The sequence below is a fragment of the Ictidomys tridecemlineatus genome, chromosome 2 (assembly GCF_052094955.1).
Source record: "Ictidomys tridecemlineatus isolate mIctTri1 chromosome 2, mIctTri1.hap1, whole genome shotgun sequence".
Classification (NCBI taxonomy): Eukaryota; Metazoa; Chordata; class Mammalia; order Rodentia; family Sciuridae; genus Ictidomys; species Ictidomys tridecemlineatus.
Genome location: NC_135478.1, coordinates 224,670,759 through 224,696,171, shown reverse-complemented (window position 1 = coordinate 224,696,171; position 25,413 = coordinate 224,670,759). Strand labels below are relative to the sequence as shown.

Here is a 25,413-nt window from a genome sequence, read left to right as displayed (position 1 = left end):
GAGACCCTAAGCAATTTAGTGAGATCCTGTCTCAAAATAAAAAAAAAGAGCGGGGGATGAGTTTCAGTGGTAGAACACCCTGTGTTCAATCCCCAGTGCAAAAAGTTAGGGAATGAGGCAATGAGCATGATGCCTGCTGAGCTGGCCACCCACCTCAGCTTGCCCTGCACCTCAGTGCATGCTTTCAAACACTGGCCTTTGCAGGGCCTGCCTGTACCCAGTAGTGTGATGGCAATACAGAGGAATGTTGCAGTCCAGACATCCCTGTTGAAACTCTCCAGGCCGCCAAGGACAGAAAGTTCAGAAAGGCTATCCAAAGATGAGGAAGTAAATCAAGTGTCTGGGAAAAGACACAGGCCTGGAAGAACATAGAAGAATCTGAGCAGTAGGTGCTGAAAGAGGCCAGCTTCTTAAGTGTCATCTTCTTTTACTATTAGGCTCTCTGTGCCTGTGCTGCCATTCATAGGTCAGGGCCATTCATGGCTCTCAGTGCAGTGGGACCCACCAGAGTAAGCTTCAGGAAACTGAGGGCTTGACTCAAATAGCTCAATCACTACACTTGGGGCATCAGTGCCTGGCGTGTAAAATAAAGGGACTAGATTCAAGCTATGTGCTATCTTAAAACCCATATCTCAGTGATTTCTCCCCCTTCCTCACACTTCCAGTGGCCAAAAAAAATGGATCTTATATTTCATGATTAAGATTATGAAAATATTAATTTTCTGCATATGCTTTTGAAAAGTAGTATATGGTCCTCTCCCAACCGATGCTTGAAACAGATTCCCATCTGCTCTATCAGCTCTCCACTGAAACTCATCTATGTTTAACTTCCCATCCTAACTTGTTTTCCTATGATTCGCCCCCTTAAAAAAGTGAAATGGAAAAAAAAAATCCCAATTATTTGGATTCCGTTCATTGAGGCTTTACTGTAGGACGCCACGCAGAACCCTCCAGCTTTGTGAACATGCAGTCTGCAATCTGGATACCTTTTATTTAATTTCAACAATTCCCTTTGCACGGCAAAAAGGGGTCTGAGGAAAGCAGAGGAGCGCAGATGAACAGAAGGGCAGAAGCAGAGCGCTCACAAAGGTGATGCGGCAGAGTGCTGGCCGCCCACCGCGCTCCGGTGGCTGGGAGAGAAGCGGGATCCATGGGAGGAGCAGGAAAAGCCATTTTTGACACAAAAAAGGGTCCTGGGGCATGCCACCCCACCCCAGTGCCTGGCCATGCAAGACGCTGAAATGGAGACTGTGGCCCCTGGGGCCGTGGTGCCCAGAGCCACGGAGCGATGCACCAACACGTAAGGGAGTCCTTTGCGCGCTTCCCAAGGCGCCTGCAGGGTCAGAGCATAGTAGTCTGTGTCCATGTCCATGAGCATGGTCAGGTAACAGATAGCACCAATTGGGAGGCCCAGGGCAGGAAAGAGACTGAGGCTCGAACTCTAGCACCCACTTGTGCAGCCCTCCTGGGCAGAGACTCATTCCTTGGTCGCTGCTCGGGCAGCAAAGGCCTCTCCCTCTCCCCTGGAGAATTGGAGAAAATCATCAGGGGAGGTCTGACCCAGAGCACCGCTGCCTCTGGAGGGCGGGGCCTCACTGTGCAGTGAAAAGCTGCTGCTGCACCGGATTGAGGGACTGGAGGCGGGAAGGACAGGCTCGGGGTGAGCGAGCTACTACGGCCCAGGCGTCTCTCATAGAAAGAGCCTTCTGGAGCACGAATCTGGGCATCTTTGTAGCCAATCTGTTCCCCACCCCCAGTAACCCAGGAGTTGGCCCCTGATGCTTTTAATTTTGGGGGAGGGGGTGTCAAGGGAAGGAAAGAGACCAGGAAGGCCAGGCCAGAGTGGTCTCAGACGACGGAGGTAGGCAGTGTGTGCGGTGGGGACACTGCGCTGGGCCGGAGCCCTGGTGCGGCTCCACCACGCTCTTCTCGTGTGATCTTGGGTAAACCATCTCACCTGTGTCTCACTTTCCTCAGTTACCACGTCAGGAAAATCCTACCCCACCTATCAGAGGGATAGGCTAAGGGTGAAAATAGATAACGGATAGAAAACACTTTTAAAAAAGTATAAAGCGCTATTCAAACGCGAGGCAGTGTTGTCATCGTGAGGGGGTTACCCTTAGCGCATCCCTCAGCTCACCAGTGCACCTTGGCTTCCTTTACAGGGCGTCTCCTAACCTTAGGAATATATTTCCTTATTTCAGACGGGTTTAGAGACTCCCTGGTCACTTCCCCTGATCACAACAATCTGCGGCCCCAGTGGCCAATAGGCACACTAGGTGGGCCGAGTGTGTCCAATGACTCTCACCTCCTTGCTGTCCCTCTGGCATCTTCCTGGGTGGTGCGGTCCACCCTATGAGATGAGGTGGGCTGTCCATTCTGGCTGGACAAGCCTAGGGTACCCCTGTCCAACCCTCAGGGGAACCCTATATGGAGTGCAATTTCTGTGCCCGATTTCCAGCAGGTGGTGAGAAGAGGGCGGGAAGGTGCACCAAGAAGGATGGGGCAGGATGGTAGGTCCTCCGGAGCCCCTTGCCCGCCCCCGGCTCCATTCTGGCCCTCCCCCGCCCCCAGCCCAGCCCTAGTCTCGCTCGGGTGGGGCCTGGAGCGGCCGAGGGGCATTAAGGCCCGGGCCGCCACTGTGCACACGCAGGTGGTCCTTGAGTGACTCCTTGTAGCGGAAGCTCTTTCCGCACTCTCCGCACGTATAGGGCCGCTCGCCCGTGTGGATGCGCTGGTGCTTGAGCAGGTTCTGCTTGCGGATGAAGCTCTTCCCACAGAGCGCGCACTGGAAGGGCCGCTCGCCTGTGTGCAGCCGCTGGTGGTTCTGCAGGTGCTCCTTGCGGCTGTAGGTCTTCTCGCACTCGGAGCATTTGTAGGGCCGTTCACCTCGGTGCGTCATCTGGTGGCGGATGAGGCCCGAGTGGCAGTTGAAGCTCTTCTCGCACTCGGCGCATTCATAGGGCCGCTCCTTGGTGTGGCTGCGGTGGTGGATGATGAGGCTCTTACGCACGCCGAAGCTCTTGCCACACTCGGGGCACGAGTAGGGTTTGCTGCGTGCACCATGTGCCAAGAGGCTCCGCCGCAAACCACCGGGGCAGCAGCTGCCGCAGCCTCCACCTGCACCAGTGCCACCACCAGTGCCACTGCCGCCGCCGCCTCCACCACCACCGCCACCACCGCCACCTCCGCTGACACTGCTCCCTGCACTGCCTTCCCCACCTGGTGGCGCCTCGCCCACGGTGCGCTCCCCTGGGAGGGCTGGAAAGCCCTCATCCAGCAGCCCCCGGCTCCCGGGGCCACCAGGGTTCTCAGGCACTGCCAATGCCGGCAGGCTCTGCTGGTGAGGCTGAGGCTGGGGCTGGGGCTGAGCAGGGGCCTGGGGTGGGTTCTTCACCAGTAGCAGGCTGTCACCTGGGGGAAAACAGGAAAAAGTGACATACTGACAGTGCTCTTACTTGGGACCCCACACTGTTCCTGAGAACGGGACCAGGTCACAGGCTATCTGGGCCTAAGTTTCTCTAAAAATGAGGAGATTGAGCAGATGATAGGTGGCTGTCTGTATGGCCCTCTGCCTGACGAAGTCATGTGCTGGGAAGCACTAGAAGCAGCCAGGCAGGTGGCAGGTGGGGACAGGAAAGCCTTCCAGGAGGCTGAAGCTAAGGGGTAGGGGCTTGCAATCCAAAAGCCACCTTGAAAGGTACACTGCCTGGAAATAATTAGACTTAACTGCAATCTAATGAACAATGATAATTTATCTCTGGAGATTCTCTCAATAGTAGGAAAAGAACTTGCCTGAATTTTCCACAATAAAAATCAGTCTAGAGGTCTAAAGAAATGTATACAGGGAGCTGGGACCACAGTTAGCCCAAATGGATCTGTAGTCAGGGCAATACCAGGCTGGGCAGCTGGGCAGTGTGAGGGCCACCCAGGCCTGATGGCCCCTGGCTCCTGACAACGCAGCCTGCTGCTTTTCTTTGCACACCGGAGTCTCCAGGCCACTAGGCCACAGCTCTCCACTGCCTTGGGGGCTAGTGGGAGACAAAGTCCAAACCCTGAGCATCAGAACAGTGTCTTTAGTGCCCAATCCAGGAGGCACCCAAGTGCTCCTTCTGTTTAGATGTCTTCTTGTGCCTCCACTTCTGTCTGCTCCCTCATCTCTAGCTCCAGCCTGTAAAGCCCCATCTATCACTAAGGGCAGCCTGTGGTGGAACTGTGAAGAAGTTGGTCCCACTTCCACCTCTTCTTGGTGTACCTTTCAGTGCTCCCACTTCTGTCCAGGCCCCAACTGAAGCCACCTGCCAGAGTGCACCTGCCCTGTTTCACCCCACTCTCCATACTCAAGACCTGCTCTGAATGTCTGTAACAGGTCAGGCCCAGCACCACACCACCACCACCACCACTCCACCCAGTCAGGCAGACAGCTACCTCTATGGAACACTGGCAAGGCCAGAAGCAAAATAAAGTTTGCCTGCCTCAATTCAGGATGTCTCAGAATGGCCATGCCAGCTCCGGGGCATTCTGGGCCATTGGCTATGGCCCAGTGTAACTGCATTGAGTCTTTGCCACTCCTTCTACTCTACCTGGCTACTCTTTATTCCTTCACAGATGCCTTTCCCAAAGGGTGGCAAAGAAACTCTGGGTTCATAGCCTTCTGGAGATGCTTCCCTTGGAAGCCAACCTAGGACATTCCTACCCAGATTAAGTCTTCAAACTCAGCATGAGCAGCAGTCCAGCTCTCACTGTCTCGCCATGTTCCATGCACCCAGACTTTGTTCTCTCTGCCTTACCTAACTTGGCTCTCCAGGACAATCCCTCCATGGCAAACACTTGTCGCATTTTGCTCTTCTCCCCAGTGTGCTTCCCTGGGGACCCCCAATTCTGTGACTGCACTCAAGTGCCTGAGGCTACTGCAGAAAGCTGCAGAACTCTCATAATGCTGCACTGTCTTGGCTTTTGTCTCTAGTGGGCTCTGCTTTTCCTTTCTACCATAATTATGTCACATCACCTCCTCCTCCAATGGTGCCCGCTCAGGCATGGCCGAGAGGGCTTCTCCTTGATTTCCTGTTAGTAATTAATTCAGATATAAGCATGTGATTGAGTTCTGGCAAAGGGTGTGAAAAGTTTGCTTCTTTAACTCTCTTTTATGGGGGGTGGGAGTACTGGGGATTGAACCTAGGGTTGCTTAACCATTGAGCAACACCCCTAACTCTTCTTATATTTTTGGGGGGAGACAGGGTCTCGCTAATTTGCTGAGACTGGCTTTGAACTCCTGATCCTCCTGTCTCAGCCTCTTGAGCTGCTAGGGTTACAGGCATGTGCCACCACAACTAGCTTGCTTCTTTACTCTTCTTGAAGGCAGTTCAAATAAAACCCCAACTGGGACCCCTTGTGCCCCAGTCCCAGCTGCCATCATTTATTGGCTCCTTTTCATAGCCACTTTAACTAAGAGTTACCTAAACTTGCTTTTAGCACTTCTTCACCTCCCTTCCCCCTTTTTATTAGGGTCAGGCATGTGCTCTCACCACTCCAATGAGAATGTTGTCAAGGTCAACAACACTCTCCAACACCTCTCATGGCTGTGACCTAATCGGCCCCTCCCTCCTCTTCTCCCAGCTTTGGTAGGGCCATGCTCTTCTGGTTCCTTACCAGGCCTGGGCCTGGGATTTCTTTTAATTCTTTGTCAACACTGTCTCCAGAATTCACACAGTCCTTAGGCTTAAAACAGCCCATGTGTAATAATTTCACTGCCTTTGTCCTTGGTTCCTGGACCAGTCTCTAAATCCTTGGAATTTCCTGTGTTTTTGTTGTCCACAGTGGACTCTGATGGAGTGCTGTTGATGAGGTGACTCACGGGCCTCTAAAGAATTGAAGTTACAAGCTGGGCGCAGTGGCACATGCCTATAATCCCAGCATCTCAGGAAGCCCAGCCAGAAGGATCATGAGTTCAAAGCCAGGCTCGGCAATGGTGAGGCATTAAGCAACTCAGTGACCCTGTCTAGAGACCCTGTCTCTAAATAAAATACCAAATAGGGCTGGGGATGTGGCTCAGTGGTCGAGTGCCCTGAGTTCAATCCCCGGAACCAAAAAAAAAAAAAATAGTGTTGAAGTTAATAAGATGACTCAGGATGGAGCTGGCCATGCCAGAAAGATCAAACGTATGATAAAGGGTGGGGGCTTCCAGTGAAATGTCCAGGGACAGGAAGAGGGCTAGAGATTGAGTTGAGACTCTTGGTCAGTGACCCAGTCAGTCATAGCTAGTTACAAAAACTCAATAAGCACTGTGACCAGTGGCGCTCAGGCATGCTTCCCTGGTGGGCCACACTCCGCATACTGTCACACATCAGGGTGCTGGGACGGTGATAGATCCTGACTCCATAGGGAACAGACAATGGGAACTTCATGATTAGGACCCTCCCAGACCTAGACTTATGATTCTTCCTTTGGCTGGGTCTGATTTAAACCCTTTGGCTATAATAACATTGCAATTATAAATGTGGCAAGCTTCTGAATTTTGTGAGGCTTTCTATAGCACATGTTTGAACCAGCGGGAAAGTGGGAACCCAGAATTTGTAGCTAGCTGGTCAGAAATGCGGGTGGCCTGGGATCCCCATGCTGGTGGCTATACCTGAAGGGAAGGCAGTGTTGTGCAGTACAGTGGCCTCAACTGGTGAAGTGTGGCCTAACTCTAGGGGGCTAATGTGAAGTCACTGCAGTCTATAGCTCCCAAATCAATTCAGCTCTGAGCTCTCTCTTGAACTTCAGACTCCCATGCTCATCTTGGACACTGCCACTTGGATGTGACCTCAAACCTCAACAGGTCCTAACTGGGATAGAGGGTGTCCACAGCTACCTGGCTGTTTCCCAGGGATGCGCACTTCAGCAAGGGGCACTGCATTCACTACTTCCTCAGGCCAGACCCAGGAGTCATTCTTGGGTCCTCACCCCACCTGCACCCATCATCCACAGCTCCAAAGGCTTCCTCCCCATGTGCCCTGCTGCTGTGCCAACTCTGACCAACCACCCTCTCTTCACCAGCACTAGAGCAGAGCTACCAGCCTCTGAAACACCTCCTTGTTTCCTCAGCTTTGGCTCAATCCACACCCACCCCTTGTTCATACCTGAACTGACCTTGTGAAAATGGAAACCAGATCCTGTCACGATCCTGCGGAAAACCCTCTGCTAGTCTCCTTTGTTGTCAGAACACAATCCAAACTCTAACTTGGCTCCTAAGTTCTGCCTGCCTTCCCAGTCTCACCCCCAAAGCCTCCTGGGCCTTTGCCCTGCTCTCCCTCACCTGGTCCACTCTTGCAGACAATCTATGGCCAGCTCCTCTCAGGATGCTGAGCACACTCAGCTCTCACTTCCCTGGGAGGCATTTCCTGGGGGCTCTGCTCAGAGCCCTGCTGCGTCCCTTCCTCCTGTTTTCCTGGCCCATCACCCTCGGGACACTTGCCACAGCCTGGCTTTGCCCTGGTTGCTCATGGGCTTGCTTATCTTCCATCCTCTTCCCACAGAAGGAAAAGTCTTTCTGACCTGCTTACTCTCATGCTGAGACACACAGGGCATAGAGTGGGCACTAAGGAAACACTGGCTAAATAAACAGAAAGTAGAGAAGGTTTTGGCCCCAGGCAGTGAATAATGTGGGCTGAGATCAAAGGGGCACTTCCAAAGCACATTCTGTGGATGTGGGTACCTGGATAAGGTAGCCCAGCTACAGTGTAGCTGGCCACCATTCCTTCCAGAAGTACATGATGGTCACTGGGCTCTAAAGTCCTATTCAGAGCTCCTGCTTTGCACATTAACTTTGGATGAGGTGGATTTTTACCCTGTTTACACTAACTGTCTGAGAGTAGAGACTCAACACATACTCGTTAATAGGTAAAATCAGAAATCTCTTTTACTAAATTGTAATGTCCACTTAGGTAGCAGTCTGACTTTAGTCGAGCAGGACACTAGTTCCTCCTCTTGCATAGCCAGGGCTGGAAAAGAAGTCTGGCAGACACAGGTCTCACCTACCATCCTCTCCCCTTATAACCCCAGTACAAAAGACTCTTTCACTTAATTTTAAGAGTCCTTCCGGGGCTGGGGATGTGGCTCAAGCAGTAGCACACTTGCCTGGCATGCACGCGGTGCTGGGTTTGATCCTCACCACCAAATAAAAATACAATAAAGATGTTGTGTCCACTGATAAAACATTAAAAAAAAAAAAAAAAAAGAGTCCTTCCATCTGTCCCTGGCAACACCACACTAGGTTGGCTTTAAACCTCAAAAGAAATAACGGCTGATATACTAGTTTCAAATTCCAACATTAATAAGCAGGAGGCAGGCTCCCTTTGGAAGACAAGAAACAGGACCTGATAGATAGACTATCATGACTTGCAAGGAGAAAGACATTTCCAGATACTCCTGTCTCTCTGATGCTGGGTTCAAAGGCATCCCAAAGATAAAACAGGACAAGGCAAACTGTCCTATAGGTTGTCAAAGCCAAACCAAAGAAGGAAAATGGACTGGTCATTTGCAAAGCCTGGCAAGCTCTCCAGGGGCCTTCCTAGATTTGTCCCCAGCCCTGTATGGTCCCAGGCAAAGGCTCCTCCATATAGACTAGCTCATAGCCAAACTGGAAGAATCGGAAAGTAGCACCGAGGACCAGGGCTGGGGCAGAAGCTCCTGGCAGGGCCTGATGAGCTGGTCCTGTGGCTTCAAGGCCAGAGCTAGGATGGTGGCCAGGTTAGGGAGGGGGCTGCTATTGCTCCCTCTTGTGCTGTGTTCAGTCTCCTGGCATTCCTTGACATCCCACCATGTCAACAGGTACAAAGAGTTCTGCTCTAAATCCCATTTAAACCAAGGGCAGGCACTGTTCTCTCATCCAAACAGTTCTTCCAGTTTCTGAAAGACTGCCACCAACACATCACCCCAAAAAGGGGAGGCTGAGGCCAGCAACCCTAGTCAAAACACCCAGGGATCCTGATGGAGGGCGCATTACTTACTGGGGCCAGAGTCCAGTCCAAGCTCTCCTTCCATTGTGTCTCGAGGGCCCCAAGGATACGGCTGCTCCTCCTGCTTGATCCAGGACAAAATGTCATGTGCCGAGATGAGAGACTCTATTTTCAGGAAAGAAGGTTCATTATACTTCATTCTCTCCCAGCTGTTATCCCACAGAAGGATGGAAAGCCATTGCATGCAGAGGCTCTGGCCATGTGGAAGGTGGTGTCTTGGACATCCATGCTATATTTATGGGGTCCTTCTTGTCCTCTCAAGCCTTCCTACATGGGCTCTCACTCATGCTACACAATTCAAAGCTGCCAGAGAGGAGGAAGCTCATTCCAAAGCCTGGGCAGCAACAAAGTCAGACTGGAACCCAGGACTTCCAACTGTCCACTGAGCCCCAGAGGGATGGGGCCAGGCCAGGCCAGAGGAAGACTCAGCTCTGATAGCCCACAGTGCCATGGCTGATTGGTCTGACTCAGGAATTTGGTGATGCAGAACCAGCAATCAAAGCCACTGACAAGACCCATGTGAAGCCTGAGGACTCTTTACCAGGGAGACTCTGCTTCACCATCTGCCCTGGGTCCCTTTAATTTCTCCCTTGATAAGTTAAAAAATTACAAAGACCCTTAGACTTTGCTTCTCATCCTCTCTTCCTGGTATGGGGGCTGGGATAAGACTTCGGTGCCAGAGCTTCCAGAAGGGATAACAGGGGACCTCCCCAGCTCTGCCAACGTTCACAAGCCACAGAGCCCAATTGGGTGAGCCTGCATCAGATTGTCAAAACTTGGTGCTAGGCCCCAGCTTCAATCCCCAGCACCACAAAAGAAAGAAAGAAAAAAAAATTGGTACTACGGTAATTTTAGTATCAGTTCCATTGATATAATAAATGATTTCTTTGACCTCAATATTCATTCTGACATTTTCCTCACCTGAATTGGGATCTGTGGGAATATCTCTTTCTGCCAAATCCTGCTGGTCCCATACGCACTGCTGTTCTTCCTGCTTAATCCGGGACAAGAGGTCCTGGGCAGAGATGGGGGAGTCTATTCATGGGATCAAGAACAGCAAAGGTGTTAATGAAATGAAATCGTCACCATAGATTTGAGTAAATCATAGATTTGAGTAAATCTATGATTTCATGCAATTATCTGTTTCCCCTAAAAATCAGGCATGTATGTAACTAAATTATTCTAATTAGCCAAAGAGTCAAGTCATTCTGGCCACAGACAATGTATCTGTGGTTGCAAGTTAGTAGATTCCACAGGGGAATGACATAACAGTGACTTTAAGGTACAAGGTGTCTTTGTGCTCCAAATTTCCTAGAATGAGGTAGGTACCCACTCTATTGCTGCGACCACTATGAGAGGAGGGATCCTTATGAGGGCATTTCCCAGGAAAATGACCCCTTTCAGGAAGTTTTTTATCTTAGTCATTTGAACAGGACTTTTCTAAGATGAGAGAAAAGATCCCACATCCTCTTTCTTCCAATATTAAACCCAATTTACCTTTTACTGCCTTCTTATCTCCAGGTCTCTCTAAAGAGAGCAATACTTGGTGTTTTCCAGAATTTCCTGATGCCCAGGGAGAAACAATTCTTTTCCTAGATGCTACTATCACTTGCTTATGGGTCTGAGGCTTTGCCTAAGGGAGTCAAGGCATGGAGCTCTAAAGAGTGGACGAGGAGGGAGCCACAGTATGTTAATCTATCTTGTGATGGTGGCTTCTGTGTATCAACTTGGGTTGGCCAGATATTTGGTCAAATGTTATTCTAGATGTTTCTATCAAGTATGCTTTTTGGATGAGACTACATATGAAGTCAAAATGTGAGTAGGCTTCATTCAACCTGAAAACTCTGATAGAAAAGATGGAGTTTGCCAAGTAAAAGGAACACCTTCAGCAGATGGCTTGAGGCTTGAGCTGCAGTATCAGCTCTTCCCAGGCCTCCACCCCTGGCCTGCTTGGGAACTGCAGACTTGCTCGCCTCCACAATTGCTAAGCCAATCCCTTAAAACAACCTCTCTCTCTTTACACACACACGAACACATACAACATTGGTTCTGCTGCCACGCCAAACTCTGACTCACACACACACCTGCTACAGAGCCCACCTGGAATGCCATCGGGAGCAGCTCCCCCAAGACCCACATGATACTTGGGCAAAGCACTGAAAAGTCTTCTGGGTCAGGGGGCAGGTTTTACTGGTCTCTATATTCTGTCCCCAGCAAGTCTAGTAAAGTGCCTTGCACTTAGTACTTTGGCAGTGATACCAGTTTTTGTTTGTTTGCTTGTTTTTGGTACTGGGGATTTAACCCAGGGGTGCTTATCCATTGAGCCACATCCTCAGCCCTTTTTATTTTTTATTTTGAGACAGGTTCTCGCTAAGTTGCTTAGGGCCTTGTTAAGTTGCTGAGGCTGGCTTTGAACTTGTGATCCTCCTGGCTCAGCCTCCCAAGTCACTGGGATTATAGATGTATACTACCTTGCCCGGTGGTGATACTGTTCTTAAGGAAGAGGAAAGATAGTCCAAACCTAATCATAGAAAGATGAGTGCAAAGAAAACAAGCAAAGCCTGGGCATAGTCATGAACTGTCAATGCTGTGTGCCATGTCAGCACCCCTAGAGAGATCCTGCCTTGGCCCAGTCCTGCACCCGCAGTGTGCTTTCATTGCTGGTGCAGCCTCTGGTCTGGCACGCACACAGACACCCCTGGAGTTATGAACCGTGCGCAACCCCTCCACTCCCATCTTGGGCTGGAAGGCTGTTGGCTCACTCACCCGTGATAGATTCTGTGGGGATGGCTCTTTCCTCCAGGCCCCGCTGGCCCCGGACACACAGAGCTCCTTCTCGCTTCACTTGGGAGGATGCATCCTGTGCAGGCACCAGGGGTTCTGTTCCTGCAGACAGAGAATCACACTGTTTTTCCGAATACCAGCCACCAGCACATTTGGGGTCAGGAGCATGGCTGCCCGCACTTACAGGTGAGAGCAGGGGTCTCCGGTTCTGGATGACCCTGGGGAATAGAAGGTCCCAACAGAGAAGTGACCAACATTCAGAAAAAGGGGAAGGCAAGCAGCAAAATGAGGTGTAAGAGGGTTAGAAAGACTGGACACAATCCCACACCATACGACTCGGGTAATGAAGACTTGGCCAGGTGTTTGACCTCTGACTGCAGTGATTTGTCCTTGCTTTTCACTGAAGTGGCCAGAAACAGACATACACGTGCATGTTTGTGTGCATATATATGTATGTAAATATATATTTACACACATACAAATCATACATTTACATGATTTGATTAGTTGCAGGCAGGTTGAGCAGAGGCACAGCAAAGCCTCGATGCTGGGTGGGTAAAGCACAGCATCCTTAACATAAAAGACAACACATCCTTTAGTAGAACCCAAGACGTGGCGAAAGGGCAGTTTCCTCTTCTGGTATTCTACTGTGCAATGTACTAGCTCCTGGCAGGTGACACTTAGGCAATAGAAAGAGACTTGGTGAGGAATCTGAAGATGGGGATCCTGGTTTCAACTCTACTGACTCAGTGCATGAGGCATTTCACTCTCTGGGTTTCAGCTGCTGCTGCTTCTATGAAATAGGCAAGTGGTCCCTGTGCTCAGTCCCAAGATGGTTTGAGAACTCAATGAAATTGTGGACTTTATGGTGCCTGAAATGTAAAAAACTACCACATAATACTAGAGACTGCACAGACAGCTGCTGAACTCAGACATCTGCAGTCTTGATGAAGAAGGGGCAGGAGTCACTGAGCTGGAACAGCCAAGAGGCAAATCCATGGAGACAGAGAGATTCGTGGTTGTCAGGGCTGGGGCAAAGGGGAGAGGGCAGTGGCTGCTAAGGGGTATGAGGTTTCTCATGATGAAAACGTTCTGGAATTATACAGTAGTGACAGTTGCACCACTCAGTTAACTACTGAATTATATACTTTAAAAGGGTGATTTTTTTTTTTTAGTTGTCAATGGATCTTTTGTTTTATTTATTAGTATGTGGTGCTAGGGATCGAACCCAGGGCCTCACACAGGCCAGGCCAGCACTCCACCACTGAGCCACAACTCTGACTCCTAAAAGGGTGATTTTTTTTTTTTTAACATGTTGTGGACCTTTATTTTATTCATTTATTTATATGTGGTGCTGAGAATCGAATCCAGTGCCTCACACAGGCTAGGCAAGCACTCTACTGCTGAGCCACAACCCCAGCCCTAAAAGGGTGATTTTTATTGCTCATAAATTTCATCTTGATAAAAGACCTGGGCATAGTAGTGCACACCTGTAATTCCAGTTACTTGGGAGGCTGAGGCTGAAGGATTGTGAGTGTAAGTCCAACCTGTATAACAGTGAGACCTCATTGAGAGAGAGAGAGAGAAGGTTGGGAAAGTGAGGCAGGGGGCTTAGGGTGAGTGTTCATGCTGTTGGGCAGAGGACTGGCTTGAGGGCCAGACTTCACCCTGTCAACACTGCTGCTCGGAGAGCTGAGGCCCTGGGGACAGACTCTAGGGCAGAGCTGAGACTAGAACCCTGGTGCCTTCTGGCCCAGTGTTTGAATGCTGGCCAGATGGGCTTCCCTGGGAACCGATTCCTTTAGGACTTGAGGTTCTTTGCTGAGTGAGGAAAGAGCATCGCAGGGTAAGTGTGCGCAGGAGCTGTGTGTGTCTGGGCAAGGATGAGGCGTGAGTGAAACCGCAGATACAGCTGGGCAATGAGCTGGGCCCAGCAGAACTGCGCCTCCACAGCAGACCCCTTTCACCTCCATCAGCCTCCTGGATCCGAGGCAGGGAGCCTCTGGTGGCTCCCAGGCTTAAGTTCTCTGCTCCCCACCAGGCCTGGGAGGTGTCACAAGCCCACATACTTTCTTGACTCTCCACCCAGCTTACCTGTGAGTCCAAAGCTACACAGCTTTAACAAACCAAAAGATAAGTGTCCATGTTGAGATTTCAGGCCCCAAGACCTCTTCCTGTAAGTGACCACCACATTTCAACTGCAGCAGAACTGGCCCCCAGGAGGACTCAAGACACTCCCTCTGCCCAAACGCCGTAGCGCCCCCAGCCTGGTGTGTAGGCCGCCCGGCTCTCCTCTCCTGCCCTCCCCTGGACCTGGCGCTCTCTTTGGCAGCCCTTACCTGTGTCTGTATCCACTGGGATTTCTCTCTCTTCAGGGTGACGTTGCTCCCACACGCAAGGCTCTTCCCTAGGCTCCACCGGGGCTGGAGCATCTGGCTTGGGCACGGGTCCATCTGTGTCTGGAAGTGAGAGGGAAGGGAAGGAAGTTGGCCAGTGACCCCAGATCCAGGATGACGGGGGAGCTGTCTGCCAGCCATCCCTCCACCTGAGCACCCCTCTGTGTGGCAGCAGTCACATAGCAAGGTTAGGTAACCTCTTAGGAGGAACCTTGAAGACAAGCAGACAGATTCCCAGACCTCTAGTGTAGAAAGAGCTGGTCTCCGAAAGCTGACGTCACATGAACTTGGGCTTATCCCAGCTGTTGGGATGGAGTGTGTAGTGAGGTGCAGATGTGAGATTTTCCTGTCTTCTAAAATAGTAGTAGTGCACAGAGAATTTAAGGCGAGAGCCCTGTGGCCAGGCGTTTACTTTCACCCTGTTATAAACTGTCTTTCCATTAGGCTGACACACCCCCTCCAGAGACGGCTCACCGGTGGAGAGGGGAGGTGTCCTTACCCAGGGACATCAGAGTTTTGTAGTTCTCCTTAACCAGGTTGTTGTAGAGCTCCTTCTGCCACTCATCCAGGTTCTTCCACTCGTCCTCAGAGAAGTAAACCGCAATGTCGACAAAAGTCACAGGGACCTGGGACAATAAGGGTTTCAGCTTTGTGCCTGCTGCCCACCTGATGGCTCCGCTTCTCCTGCGCAGTAAAGGAGCCAACCCGCCCCAGAGCCGGGCCTGCACCCTGTGCGTCCCAACCTCTGGAACCCAGCCCACTTTGGAATTCTATCCCCTGGACCTTCTTGTGCTTCCAACAGCCTTGATGGTCAACTTTGCCCACCCACTTTTTAAAAAAGTATTTAGCGATGTCCTTTGTTATTTCACTTCTAGGTCAACTGGATTCCTAAAGGCAAAGCTGAAGTCAATGAGCCTCTCCTGGTGGAAGGGATGACAGAGGTGTGGGAGGGTCTCAGAATGGGGATCGGTGACCCAAGTACCATAAAGCTCTGTGATGAAACCTGAATTTCAGGTCAGGTTACCCCTGAGGACACAGTTACATTTCTGTCACTAAAACTTGTACAATCCAAAGCCATGTATGTGTGAAAGCTCCAGGTCTTGGTGTGTCGTGCATGAGGAAGTGCCACTGTGGCCTGTCATCACTCATGTCAGTCACTTGCCAATTGAAGTGTTCTGATCTGTCACATAAGGCCAGGGTTTCAGTTTGACCAGGAACCTCGTGTGCACTCATCTCAGCCTTCATCAGCTCGACCTCACCTTGGACCAAATCGTTCATGTTGGTTTCATTTCTGTGATTTGAATCAGTGGACTTCCCTCTCTGACCGTGCGGGTCTCCCACTTACCACTTTCACATCTCTGCTGAACCAGCCGCTGCTCTCACTCTGAAATCCAGCCCCCCAATTCTCCTCCCTTCCCTAGTCCTCATCCATCAGTCTTTATATCTGCAATCACAGGGCCAAAGCTGACCTGTATGGCACCTTGGTGCAAATGAGAAGGAGACAGCAGAGTCAGGTGCACAGCCTCGTGAGGGGGCGGCACCTACATGCCAATTAGAAATGTCAGCCTTTGAGCCAGGTGCACATAGTTCCTGCAAAGGTGATCTACACAGCTGTGCAGAGTGGCACTGTCCCTACCAACAGCTCACCATCCGTCTTTAAAAATCAGGCTTAGAAAATGGAGGAACATTGATGGGGCAAAGGGGAGGGAGGGGTGGGGAGTTTGCAGAGGGGTAGGAAAGATGGTGGAATGAGATGGACATCATTACTTGAGGTATGTACGACTGCAAATATGGTGGAAGCTATATCGTATACAACCATAGAAGTGTCAAGTTGGGCTGCAATTGTGTACAATGAATCAAAATGCATTCTGCTGTCATATATACCTAATTAAAATTTTAAAAAATCAGGCTTAGAACTTTTAACTAGAGCTAGCACAGACATGGCCCCTTTTCTTCATTTTAAGTCCCTGTTCCTAGATAAAACTCATGAAATTCTGAAGAGAACATCTACCATGAATTCACACCATGTCTCAGGCTGCCCAGGAGTCTTTGGTGACCTCTGGTTAACATCCTGCTCTGTCCCTGCGGAGGCTGGTTTCAAACTTTCCACTGCTCTAGAGCTTTCTTCTCTGACCGTTCTGCACCTGCCTCTGTCTTTGACCTCAGGTAGAGATTGGCAAGCTGCTTCCTTGCCCTTTCCTTCTTGCCAAAGCAAACCTGCTGATAGGTGCCCTTTACTTCTCCTCTAACTTCTGCTCTTTCCTCTTTTGCATGTTCAGCTCCTCCTCTCTCCCACCACCTTTCTCTTTTGGGTCATCCCAGGCTGAGAAAACCTTCACTCTAAGCTGCTACCTCTGGTTAATCTATTCTCAATCTTCACTTGACACATTCCAAGGGACATACTCTGCTTGTGTCCTCTATTCTCTGAAACCACAGCCTGGAAGGTCCTGGGCCACCAGCGGCTGTAACCTTTCAGACTTCTTTGAAAGGTCAGACCATCTTTCTAGAATTTTTGCCTGCTTGGTTCCCATTACTGTGCTGCCTGCTGTCCAAATGGCTCATGCCTTCTTTACTGTTTCCTCCTCTTCTCCCAGGACAAGGCTCTGTCCCGACTCCTCCCTGCTTCTCCACTTTTCCACTGGCTTTCTAGGCAGCGCCATTTAATTGTCTTTAAGTATCTCAAACTGAAGGTATCCAAAGCCTATCTTTCCAACACATCAGCTCCTCTACCTCACTTTACCATTTTTTTTTTAAAATCAATATTCAGAATTCCATTCTCATGTGTAGGAACAGGCATCTCTTTTTAATGACTTTATTGTGACAGGATATAACAGAAGTCTAGGCCTGGTTTGAGACTGTCAGCAGCCTCTGATCCACCTGGACAGGAGAGACTACCCAGAATGAGCTAGGAACCAATCAACAGACACAACAGAACCTGACAGGCCCAAAGAGATTTGACAGCATCTCTCCTAAATCCAGCAGATAAAGAAAACGCACCTTGCACACGAAGAGCACATAATGAACCATAACTGTGGCCAGCAATGTGCATTAACATACTCATGGTGCTTTACAGTTGTGGTGGTTTTCAAATGTCATGAAATTTTGATAGACCCTTCAAAAGGTGGAGTTGAATTCTTCTCCTGAGTATGGGCAGGACTTGGTCACTTACTTCTAACAAATATATAAAGAAGTAATAGTACACAACTTCTAAAACTGGTCATAAAAGACACTGCAGTTCCATCCTGGTCTCTCTCTCTTGGATCCCTCATGAGAGGGGGCATGGGTGTGGACACATTGTGAGGATGCTCAAGTAGTCCTAGTGGAGTCCACATGGTAAGGGACCTGCCAACAGCCAGGTGAGTGAGCTGTCTAGGAAGTAGACCTGCCAGCCACAGTCAAGCCTTCAGATAATCACACCCCCAGCCAAAAGCCAGAATGATTATTCAAGGAAATAATCCAGAAGCTCCCAACTAAGCTACTTCTGAATTTCTGACCCACGGAAACTGCAAGTTGATAATTATTTTTTAGACTGCTACATTTATTACACAGCAATAGGTAACTAACAAGGACCCAAAAAATGTTTTTCCATAAACAAAATCAATGCCTCCTCATAATTCTATGAAGCCAGCACAGTAGCGTCTCCATGCTACAGACTGTTAACACTGGGGCTCACAGCGATTAGCTACAAGTTTACTTAATTGCTCAGACTTCATTTCTTTAAAGAGGAATTGAGGAGGCTCAGAGATCATGAAAACACATGCTTAACGCATCGTAGAAAACCAGAAGTGGACAGTCAAGACTCAACCAGGTCCCTGATTCCACATCCCATAATCACTCCCTCATCATGCAGGGGCACACCACAGTTGAGACTCTGAGGCTTCATCCAACACAGAGAACACCTAACAGTGCTACATGAGGACAGAATGCTGAGTTAAAACTCGTGGTACAGACAGGCACCAAGGGCAGGGTGTGAGTAGATGCTGATTGTGATAGGCAAACAACATCTGCAAAATCCCACTCAATGCTGTGCAGGGAACAAAGCCCCTGTGACAATCTAGTATGTGAAGCCTTGACAAATAAATTCAAGGGGCAGCTCTGGCAAAGTTGATGGGTTGGGCTCCTTGCCACCTGCGGAGACATATGAGACCTAGTCCCTTCCATGGAGCTGCTAGCTGTCCAGCTGGAGCGCCACCACCTTGGGCATACCGACTCTGAGCCAGGTGCCGTGACAAACACTTGAACCCAACAGAACTGACATTCTTGTCAGGGAAAGCCAACCAAGAAGCCAAAAAAAGGTGTAAATATTAAAGACGCTGATGGCATAAGTGCTCAGAGGAAGACCAAAGCAGGGACAGGCAATGGCATGGCATGCAGGAGGGACGTGGTTCTTCTCATAGGGTGGCTACAGAAGGGTCCATGATAAAGTGATGGCTGAGCAGACCCCTGAAGGAAGCCGGGAGGTTGGGGAGAAGCTATGCAGATGACCAGGAAGTGTCCAGGGAAGGAGCTTCTCAGTGCAATGTCCCTGAACTGGGAGCCTGTGTGGGAAGCTGGAGGACAGTCAGAGGCCAGGGTGTAACGGGGAGTGTGGTGGGGAACATGCTTTTATTCTGAGTAAGATGGGAAGCCATTTGGAAAGTTTAGGAATCTGTGACCAATTTATATGTTAAAGGAATCCCTCTAGCTGCTCTGTTGAGAGTAGATGGAATGGGAGAGGGGCAAGGGTGGAGACCAAGAGACCAGGCAGGAGCTGCAGCAATACCAAGATGAGGTGAGGTGTGGTCACACTGTACATTATACTAGAAGGTGAGAGAAAGAGAGGAGACAAGAAGCACTCCAAGGCTTTGGACTGAGTGACTGAATAGGATGGAACTGTCATCAGTAGAGGATGACTTTGAGCAGAACAGGCTTCAAGCAGAATACCCAGAGTTCATTTTGGTTCTATTAAGTCTAAGATATTTATCTCCAAATGGAGGCTAAATTTACAGGTGGGAACATGAGTCTGGCATTCAGGAAGGAATGAATTCAAGACAGGGCAGAGAGTAGAAGGGACAGAATATATTTGGGGGTTGACAATACACACATTTGCATTTAAAACCATGGGACTGGAGGAAGTCATGAGGAAGTGACTGTAAATAAGAGCAAAAGGCTGAGATGAGCCCAAGACCGCTACAAACCGTAAGATGTTGGGAAAAGGAGGTGAACCCAGGAGAGCAGGCTGAGAAGGAGCAGCTACTGGGTAGAGAAGGAGTCAGGAGCAGCATCCTGGGAGCAGGTCAAAGGCATGCCAAGGACAGAGTGGCTACCTGCACACAACGCTGCTGATGGGTCAGGAGGATGCAGACTGAGACCTGATCAGTGGCTTCAACACCGTGGACCTTATTAGGGCCTGGGTGAGACCCATACGACAGAAGGGAGGGAACCCAAGCCTGATCAGAGTGGGTTCCAGAGAGAATTATCCAGTTACCAGTTTACTGGAACACTAAGAATAGAGGAACATGCTCAGTGGGACCAGGAGGGATGCCATCAGCAGAAGCCAGGCAGTGAGACACTAGACAGGACGGATAGCCCAGTTCCTCTCACAGATGAAGTGCAAGGAAAAACAGAGATGAAGGAGAAATCTACAGATTAAAAAAGACAGACATGTCAATCACAATGTGTGGACCTTATTTAAATTCTTATTTTAAAAAAAAATAGAAAAAAGAAAGGAAGGAATGATTAATTGAAAATCTAGACACCAACAGGACACTGGAGTGGGGTGAGGTTTCTCCTGTGGCAGTGGTGCCAACATGGAGTTTATTTATTTTTATTAATGCATTTTAATTTTATAGATAGTGGGCTTCCTTGTGTGTTTACTTATTTATCTATTGGTACTAAGGATTGAAGGCAGGGGAACTTTCCACTGAGCCACATCCCCAGCCCTATCTATCTATCTATCTATCTATTTATTTATTTTAAATTTTGAGGCAGGGTCTCCCCCTAAGTTGCACAGGGCCTTGCTATTTGCTAAGGCTGGTCTCAAATTTGTGATTCGGCTGACTTGGTCTCCTGAGTTGCGGGGATTACAGGTGAGTGCCACTGCACCTGGCCAGTATATTTATTTTTAAAGAGTTATTACTTTTTAGAATTAATACTGATATATTTATGAACAAAGTGATTGACATCTGGCATTTGCTTCAAAATTAAAAGAGTGAGGTTCCATTTGTGTACAATGTGTCAAGATGCATTCCACTACCATGTGTGACTGATTGGAACAAATTAAAAAAAAAAAAAAAATAGAAGAGAGACCAGTAGAATAGAAAAAGGGGAACAAGGGGAGGGGAGGGAGGAGAGGAAAAGGAGAGGGACTGGAGAAGGAAACTGATCAAATTATACTGTCTTATGGTGAACAAATTTTAAAAAAGAAAGAAAGAAAAAAAGGCAGAGTCATATAAATCCTATTTGGGGTAACATAAGACAGTAAATAAATTTCATTTCTCTGAAAAAAATAAAAGGAGTGAGGAAGTGGATAGGCATTCAGAAGAAACAGGATCAGTCAGGCTTGATGAGCACTGAAGCCCATAGTAGGTGCACAGGGCTTCCATCATGCTGTTCTATCTGCTTTAGTATGTGTTTGAATATTCTATAATAGAAATCTGGGGAGAAGAAAATGGGGGTGAGAGAACAGGAGATAACAAATGTACACTTCTAAAAGACTCTTTTAAAGGATTCTGCTCTCCAGGAGAACAGAAAATGAGGTGCTAAGTGGAGGGAGGTGCAGGGCGGGGCAGGTTGAGTTCCTGAGACAGGTGGGTCATGGAGTGTTGGAGAGCGAGGACCAGGAAAGAGCAGAGCGCTGGGAGGCAGATGGCACAGATGCTAGGGTAGCCTCCTAGAAGAGGGGATGTGGATGGACACCAAGCCTCAGTGGCAATGACCAGGGCACTGGGGCAACAGGTGCGGGAATGTGATGCCACACAAGGAAGCCTCCTCTGAGTGTCTCCAGACTCTCAGAGAAATCGAAATCAGGGCATCAATGAGAGCAGCGCTGACCAGCCAGAAGAAAGCAGAAATGATTCGGCCAAAAAGGGCCCACCTGAGTTTAGTGATCCAGATTTAAAAGCCAGTCCATTCACTGTGGTTTGGGGTCTGTCCCCAGCCATGGTTTGGACAAGCAGGTACAAAGGTAACCAATGACAAATTGTCACTGGTCAGCTCTCAAGTGGAAAAACCAAACAGTGAAGGTCTTTGCAGCCAGCCAGGAACTCCGGGAGGGCGTGGGGTAATGAGACCAGGCTCCAAGGCAAGCGCACGCGGAAGAACCTGCTGCACAGGGCTGCGGGGACGACGTTCAAGAGGAGGCTAAGGACAGAGAGGCTTCACCACGACACTGAATGAGGCAGCCAGGGAAGCCTGTGAAGCCTGTAGCTGGAATCAGGGGCTTCGTTCCTTTGCGCAGTTGCTCACCTCCAGCCCTGCCGCTGACCCCCCACTTACCTTGGGTGCCTCCCCCTTGCTGCCGGGGGGCAGCCGCAGGACCCAGAAATTCCTGTTGCGCAGCAGGTTCTCCAGGTTCTCCAGCCGCCGCTGCAGCAGCCCGTACTCCTGCAGCAGGGTGCCCAGCACGGCCCACTTGCTCTCCATGTGGTTGCCGAACTCCACAGCCGTCTTCTCGCAGTCGGCCAGCTTCTTCTCAGCGGTCCCGGTGCGTCCCTCCAGGTTCAGCAGCTGACTGGCTTGGGCGTCCACCTTCCTCTCCACAGCCTGAATGGCAGCCACCACGGTCCAGAGTGAGATCTCCGCCGTGGGCAACTGGGGCTCCCGCATCATGCGGTCAGGGAAGACAGGCGCCCTATCTGGGAAGGGTGGGAACTGAAAAGGCATTGGTCGCCGGGCATCCATGTCCCATTCTTGAGCCTGTGTGCAGAGGGAAAAAGCGACAGCCCAGTATGAGAATATGCGCGAGAGGGGAAAGTGGCTTGAGGACAGGGGACAATTAATCAAATGCCACCGATTGTCTTTCTTCTGCCAAGCCCTACCTCCAGCCATGGTATTCATTAATGCTCCCAGCGAAAGTGAGAGCAGCCATCTAGCCCTCCCCCAAACCCTAGCCCACTTCCTGCCTGTGGGGAGTCAGACTGGCCACCAATTCACCTACTTTGACATCTGGAAGTCAAGGCTGTGGGCCCTTGTCTAAAATGTTCAGACTCTCTCTCTGAACAGAGCAGCTGTTTTCTTCATGGGCTAGATTTAATTGTAAATTTCATATTAGCCCCGTGTTTTTGTTTCAGGGTAAGAATTTTCATGTAAACTTTCTGATGCTAATCTTCCCAGCAGGTTAGGACAAGAACGATTATCTCTACTTTAAAGATGATGAAATTAAGGCATGGAGAAGCAGCTGGTCATTCCATAGTACCACCCTGCACTGCCAACGGGCACACCTGTGGGTGCTACAGGTAATGCCAACCTTTCAGGTATGTGCTGCTACCACCATTCCTATTAGGGCTGCAGACCAGGGAGATACCAGATGCCCAAGCTAGAGAACAGGCAATCGGGGGTGGGGGGGCTTGTTGTTTCCCTTTTCCTTATAAGACTATTCTTTCATAAATAAGTTGCAAAATGAAAATAGATTAACTAAAAAAATGTCATTCATTCAAAATTCTTCATTCAAGAGGAGTGGACATCCCTCACCCTCCACAAGGGCTAAGAGTAAAAGCTCTGGGACCCTCCCTGCTTCCTGAGAAGGAGGTTCCCCATGGCCTGAGACCTCCTCCTTTATCTTTCTGCACAGAATCCTCACCCCAAGAGTAAGGCCAGTGGGTGCAGGTTGGGGGCTAAGCGCTATGTCTAGAAAGGAGAGTGGAGGGTGGCCACAGCTCTTTGGGGATCTGAGAACCAGTGACATACTGTTCTAGTATTCAGGGCTCCACAGGCTGAGAACCAATTCTTCCTGCTTGGGTCAAGAGGAGGTTTCACTTTTTGTTCTCCCTGTTGCTGTGAAGAGGCCCTCCAGCTGGGAAAGTGGAGGGATTTGGCTTTGAGGTGGACTGGACAGGCCAGTGACAAGCATGCCTGCTACTCTCCCAAACTCAGAAGCTGTCCCCACAGTGTCCTGAGACTCTCTCCCCCCGGGAGAGAGGAGAGCAGGCTCTGGGGCTGCAGTCCGGGCTGGGTAGGGCCCGTTGCCTCTTCATCAAAGCCACCCACGGGGCTCAGGGAGGATGCACTCTGACCTAGCCAGAGAAGAGGGCAAGGGCTGCCAGTGGAAGTTTGAAGACCTGAAGCTGAGAATCGATCAAAGAATACACAGCAGCTCCTGGCCGGCTCCTCCGGTGGGAGCAGAGGGGCCTCTGCGGAGGCCATTCGAGGGTGGCCGCAGAACCTCTGGGGAGGTGCTCAGGCCTGAGAACCTCTTCCCTGGGTTCTATGTCAGCCTGGGGCGCTGGCTCTCAAACGCCGCACCTGAGACCACGTTGGAGCCTAAAGAAAGACCGGCGCCTCCTCCACCCCCAGGGGCTGGAGCTGACCGTTCAGGGACGCGGCTTGGGCGGCGTCAGCTGTCTCCGGAGCTGCTCACAGGACTCCAGTATGCGGCCAAGTTCGCCGACCCCAGACGACCAAGTCACCTCCCCACAGTCCCTTCCCAGGATCGCACCGGTGCCGAGGAAAAGTGGGTGGCTCATTATACTTGGGAGAGATGGCGCTGAAACATTTTGCGATCTTGCCGTCCACCTGGCTGCGGTGTAACCTGGACGAGGCGATCGCCCTGCGGCGGAGCAGGAGGCCTGCCGCGAGCCTCAGTCGGCCCGCGAAGGGCGGCGGGCGCCGTCCGGGGCAGGGCCGGGCGCGCACGGGCGGGACAGCGGCTCGCGGCCCCGCAGCACGGCCTGCCGCCCGGGGCCTGCGCCGGGGCCGCGGCGGGCCCGCTGCGCCTCCCGCCGCCGGGGCCGCGTCCGGCGCTGCACGACGGGCCCGCGAGGCTGGAGGCCCGGCCCGCCCCGCCCCCACGGCAGGCGCGGCCATGGCGCCCGGGGCTCACCCACCTGCATGGGCGGCATTCCCTCGGCCATTTCCCCGCGCAGCGCCGGCTCCTGGTGGCAGACCTCCTCCGGGGGCAGAGCCTGGGCCCAGCTCCAGCTCCCGCTGTCCAGCCCCAGGCCCTGGATGCCCAGCTGCTGAGGCTGCGGCCGTGTTGACACAAACTGCATCCTGGGAGTGCTGTTCCCCGCTCGGGCCGGCCAGGGAGAAGAAGAACGTTTTCCAGGCGCCTTCCCCCTCGCCGGGGCCGGACAGCTCCATCTACAGCCCGTAGGAGCAAACAGTCCCCTTCGGCGGCGCTCCCCGCCCTCCGCAGCCGGCGCGCCAGCCAATGGCTTCGGAGCTCCTGCCCGCCCGCGGGGGCTGGCCGCGGCTACTCTGGGCTGGAGCCACCGCCGCCCGCAGAGCGATGTGGCGGCTCCGCCCGAGGTCAGGGGTCCGCGCGACGGCCTGCCTTCAAGTCCCAAGCAAGGCAGGGCCCTGGACTGCGGGCCTGTTTTCTGCTAATTCTACAAATATATTGGGCATCCCAGGAGAAAATGGTGCCTTCTGAAATTTTTACTGACACGTTTACTGAACACCTACTATGCTCCAGGTACTCTTAGGCAGAGGGTGCAGCTTCACTGTTGTAGACACCTGAGTTTAAATTCCAAATCGCCACTTGCTAGCTGTGACTTTGAGCAATTTAACTTCTCCGAGCCTCACGTTTTCCTCCCATATATATTTTTTCTTTTAAAAAAATTTATATTTTCTCTTTTCCCCCCCCTCCCATATAAATGAAGAAAATAATACCTACCTTGGTCTGTTTTAATGCTGTGAAATTAAATGAGATGAGACTTCTGCCTGGCATATAGTGGGCACTCAGGGAAGACAGTTACCCCTCACCCAAGGAGAAGTCCTTGTAATTATCAGCAATATAGTGTCTACCTGGTCTCCATAAAGGACGAGTGCTTATCTTAAGAACAGAGATCTCCAAGTCTTATCACCCCCTGAGAGACAGACCTACTGGTGCCTGAGTTCCATTGCACTTAGTAAAATAAAGAACATTAAGGGCCCAAGGGAGACACGTGTTTACAGTTCTATATTCAGAAGGGCCATTATCAAGTACATACTTTCTCTGTTAGGCACACTTCCAGGATAGAGAAAGGAGTATTTCATGGAGTTAGTATTATCCTCAGGGAGATTAGGACTTATAAAGGTTATGCTCCCAGAACTCA

At 50.6% G+C, this 25,413-nt stretch overlaps 1 protein-coding gene across 3 annotated transcripts; it reads right to left on the bottom strand.

Moving 5' to 3' along the window:
* Nucleotides 1-972: 972 nt before the first annotated feature.
* Nucleotides 973-24,489, bottom strand: LOC101970829 (zinc finger protein 282). 3 transcript variants are annotated; one of them, XM_005326638.2, is made up of 8 exons: nt 24,202-24,489; nt 21,656-22,075; nt 14,679-14,805; nt 14,123-14,242; nt 11,766-11,885; nt 9,921-10,034; nt 8,991-9,104; nt 973-3,414 (listed from the first exon to the last, which is right to left on the bottom strand). In XM_005326638.2, the coding sequence occupies exons 1-8, from the start codon at nt 24,364-24,366 to the stop codon at nt 2,582-2,584; spliced, it is 2,013 nt and encodes a 670-aa protein (XP_005326695.2). In that variant the 5' UTR covers nt 24,367-24,489; the 3' UTR covers nt 973-2,581. The 3 variants fall into 3 exon arrangements, with proteins under 3 accessions (XP_005326695.2, XP_021582925.2, XP_040147229.2); XM_021727250.3 differs by lacking the exon at nt 24,202-24,489 and adding an exon at nt 23,686-24,006; XM_040291295.2 differs by lacking the exon at nt 24,202-24,489 and adding an exon at nt 23,066-23,597.
* Nucleotides 24,490-25,413: the final 924 nt, after the last annotated feature.

What these genes read in the sequence shown, in the direction of transcription:
- LOC101970829 (XM_005326638.2), bottom strand. Translation starts at nt 24,366, where the DNA reads ATGCAGTTTGTGTCAACACGGCCGCAGCCTCAGCAGCTGGGCATCCAG. An exon ending in GCAAGGGGGAGGCACCCAAG is followed by an intron (nt 14,806 to 21,655) that starts GTAAGTGGGGGG and finishes TTATTGTCCCAG; the next exon opens with GTCCCTGTGACTTTTGTCGA. An exon ending in CAAAACTCTGATGTCCCTGG is followed by an intron (nt 14,243 to 14,678) that starts GTAAGGACACCT and finishes TCTCACTTCCAG; the next exon opens with ACACAGATGGACCCGTGCCC.